Source organism: Notothenia coriiceps, unplaced genomic scaffold (genome assembly GCF_000735185.1).
Source record: "Notothenia coriiceps isolate Sejong01 unplaced genomic scaffold, NC01 NC01_scaffold00010322, whole genome shotgun sequence".
NCBI classification, from domain to species: Eukaryota; Metazoa; Chordata; class Actinopteri; order Perciformes; family Nototheniidae; genus Notothenia; species Notothenia coriiceps.
Window position 1 is genome coordinate 1 of NW_011343023.1, and position 3,759 is coordinate 3,759.

At 39.0% G+C, this 3,759-nt stretch overlaps 1 protein-coding gene across 1 annotated transcript; it reads left to right on the forward strand.

Moving 5' to 3' along the window:
* Positions 1-559: 559 nt before the first annotated feature.
* LOC104945945 (regulator of telomere elongation helicase 1-like) lies at positions 560-2,542 on the forward strand (the record flags this gene model as incomplete). Its single annotated transcript, XM_010771680.1, has 3 exons — positions 560-719; positions 1,679-1,867; positions 2,351-2,542. Coding segments are annotated over 3 exons (541 nt in total), but the record flags the coding sequence as incomplete, so codon positions are not given.
* Between the last annotated feature and the right edge of the window lie 1,217 nt (positions 2,543-3,759).

The window sequence follows — 3,759 nt, forward strand, 5'->3', positions numbered from 1 at the left end:
TCTCTCTCTCTCACACACACACACACACACACACACACACACACACACACACACACACACACACACACACACACACACACACACACACACACACACACAAGTTACACACGCTCAAGTTACACACGCACATATCTGATGCAGTCCCTGGGCTGACACTGTACACACCTTAACATTACACTTATTTGACTAAATTCAAACCTTTATTTAACCAGATTGGTCCCTTCATAGATCTCTTTTTCAAGGGAGACCTTCAAATACTAAATACTAATTGTACTCTATTATTTTCTAAAACAGAGCACTTTGTTAAGGGACATTCTACTCCAACACCGGGGTACAGCTTTTTACCCACTGTCTTGTGTTTGGTTCTTGATTGTTTGTGAAGTTGGGGCTCACCATGTTGTTGATGTCCTTTTGCAATGCCTTTTTTTATATTCACACAAATGTATACTATAATTATGACAATTTCACTCAAATGTCTAATGGATGAAAAGGCTGAAGTGATGACAGGGAGGCACCTGTACTGGTTGGTGGAGGCAATGTGTTGTTGTGTTTGATCAAGAGGAAAGAAAGACCAAAACTCTATCTGTGTTTGTGTGTTCTCACAGCTGCAGTCAGACGGCATGCTTTGGGTGTGACCCCACCCCCCTCCACCTGCAGTCAGCTGAACACAGAGCAGCTCAACAAGGGGGAACTCCACCTGAGCCAGAGGCCTCACACTGGTATGATGTCACTAGGGTTCAAAGTTCAAGATGCAAAGACTTTATTGTCATATGCACAGCTACAGTGTGAATATGCAACGAAAGCTCAAGTCCCAGGCTCTTCAAAAAATGCAAAATATTAATATATAAATGCAGAAATAAAATAGTGCAAGATTATTTTGCAAGTAATGCAGGAGAAGTTAAATATATATATGCAAAATAGAATAAGATGAGCTAAGAATAGAATTTAAAATGAAATGCTGTAAGTGAAATAAAATCCTGCATATTGTAATAATAATTGACATTTATTAATTTAGGATATACCCCTTGATATGAACCATCTCGTTTCAAGGGGGTCCTAACATATAGTGCAAAGAGCAAGACAGTAACAAGAAAAGAGAAGTCTAAAGATAAATATGTAAGATGCAAACAGATGACTGGTATGAAGGCACAGAGCTCAGGAGTTTAGCAGTCTTAAATGTGAGTTCAGTAGTGTTCAGTACACGTGGGGCTGCTGTGTTATATCATGTGCAATAATGTATGTACAATGTATCTGCCACTACAGTTTTTACATTATATGTCCATCTTTGTTTCTTTTAATTTGTTGCTTGATTTGCTCTTTTTACTGCATCGTTAGTAGTAGTTCTATTATTATTATGTATTGTATCTTTTGTAACTCTGGCACAAGAATTCCTTTCCGGATGAATAAAGTCTTATCTTAACATATCTCTGTTTACCATTATGGTAACTATGTGCCTATTTCCAATCCAGCCACCGCAGTCAGTTTATGTACATTAACATAGTACACTATTAGCCACTACCTTTGTGTTAAAACAATATCATACATTCTTGGAAGAAAACTAGTCTGTAAAACAGCATATCATCTGCATAGCACACAGAACAAAGTCTATATAAAGTTCATAAACTAGTATGTTTGAGTGGATTTGGGTAAAGAATGTATTTTTGGTGATTTTGCTCAGGTTCTGCTCCAAAGAATGAGGCCCACGCTTCCTTTCAGGCTGATGTGAAGAAGGCCATCGGAGCAGAGAAGACGGCGCTGCTGCTGCAGGCCATCCAGAGCTACAAGAGAAGCGACTGCTACGAGGCCCTGGTGGGCACCGCTGTGAGCCTGTTCACAGAGAGGGACCAGGACTTCCAGCTGCTAGTCCGTAAGTCCCTTCAAACCAGGATCAGAACAGGTTCATTGCCAAGTGAAATGTGTCTTGAAGTGTAGGGTGCAAACATATTCACAATTAAAGAAGATAAAAAGTAAGAAAAACAAGCAAACAATTATAAAACACTATTTATTTTTAAACTATACGTTAAGATATAGAAAATTATTTACATGAAATCTCGATAAACCAAAAAACTACTCACAGTATACTAAGAATAGTACTAAGAATAATAAAATGTGATGTGTCTATTGTTATGGTAAGTGGAAAGCTGTGTAGATGCTAATAAAGGTAGCTTGTGTACATATGTGCAAAATATTTGGAGGGTTGTGCAGAACAATACTTAAGTAAAAACGATATATTGTTTGCATAGTGTGCATTCATGTAACGCATACTGAAATCTAAATCACGGCATAAACTCAATACATTTTGAAGTTTGAACAAGACCTTTACACTCACTTTGATCTTTCTTTTCTGAAGGATTTGGCACGTTTATTCCCCCCCGCCATAAGAAGCAGTACAAAGAGATGTTGCAGGCTCTGGCGGGCCATTCCTCCTCTGCTGAGGTTCCTGCTGTGAGCGAAGACGAGCAAAGACACGGTGAAGAAAAACCCAATCTAGCACTAGAGTCAGTGTTTATGTGTTTGTATTACGTCCTTCCTGAGACTTGTTGTACTTTCCTTTAATGTTAGAGAAAAGCTCAGAAGTCACTGAAATCCAAGAGAATGCTCTTCATGGAGGATGTTTGGATAAAGGAATATCTTATCCAGGTTTTTTCATATATATATATATAAAGCGCCAAATCACAACTGAAGTAATACTACGGTCATATGTAATATTGAACAGGTGCTCTTTTATTAATCAAACCAAACGCTGATGTTATTGATCAAATGTATGTGCACATTTCAGTGTCCACTGCGTTGCTTTGCGCATTCACATTTTCTCCTCTGCTCTGTTTTCCGAAGGGCAGGGCTCCGCTCCGCTCCCCACACACACGTGCGCACACACTACAGTCAGAAACAAGAGCGGAGGAGAGGAGAGAACTATAGAGTGGCGAAGTCACGCCTATCTACTTCCGGTCCATGGGACCTTATTTCTGAAAAATAATGTATTGAAGTCAATGGAGAGAGAAAATTTATCTTTCGATCCCGTTTGAATTGTGCCATGAATTACTCATATGATGTTTGTCAATCTTAAAAAATCTTTTCCATGTCAAAAAAGTCAGTTTGTCGTAAAACTGTTGAAATATAAGACTATGAAAAATACGCAACTAGAAAGACTACAAATCCCAGAGTCGCGTAAGTGATGTCACAATTGTTTTCCTCCATTAAGATCAGCGCCATATAGATATAATCTATCTATATGGCGCTGGCTAAGATAAGATAACTTTAACAAGATGCCTTTGTGCTTAGGTTGTTATCATACCAGCAATGGGTCTTGCTCGTTCTTTCGCTTCCCGTCTGATGAAAGGACCAGGAGTGACTGGATAAAGTTAGCTACCTAGCTAGTAGCTAGCACGTTAGTTAGCATTACAGCCTTGTCATTTTTATTAGCCTTAACATGAAGTAACATGAAGTAACCAAAATGTTAAACAGTAAGAGTAGTAGTCATATTTCGTGAACCCTTTGAAGAGTACTGTCACCGGTGTGATCATTCTATAATACACAATTTAAGCCCAGGGGAGAAATGCTAACGCTAGCATCGGCGATCTTCGATCTTTTCTACTTCATGCTATCTGCACAAATGGTTGATATTAAACATTAAAAAGACCAGGCAGTTCAGAGAGAATCAAAGGCAGGCAGGCAGGCAGCTCTCTATGACATTGTTCTGGACGTGTTTCATTGTGGTGATAGTGAGGGTAGTCAATCGTTTTGTTGACAAGACAGTAG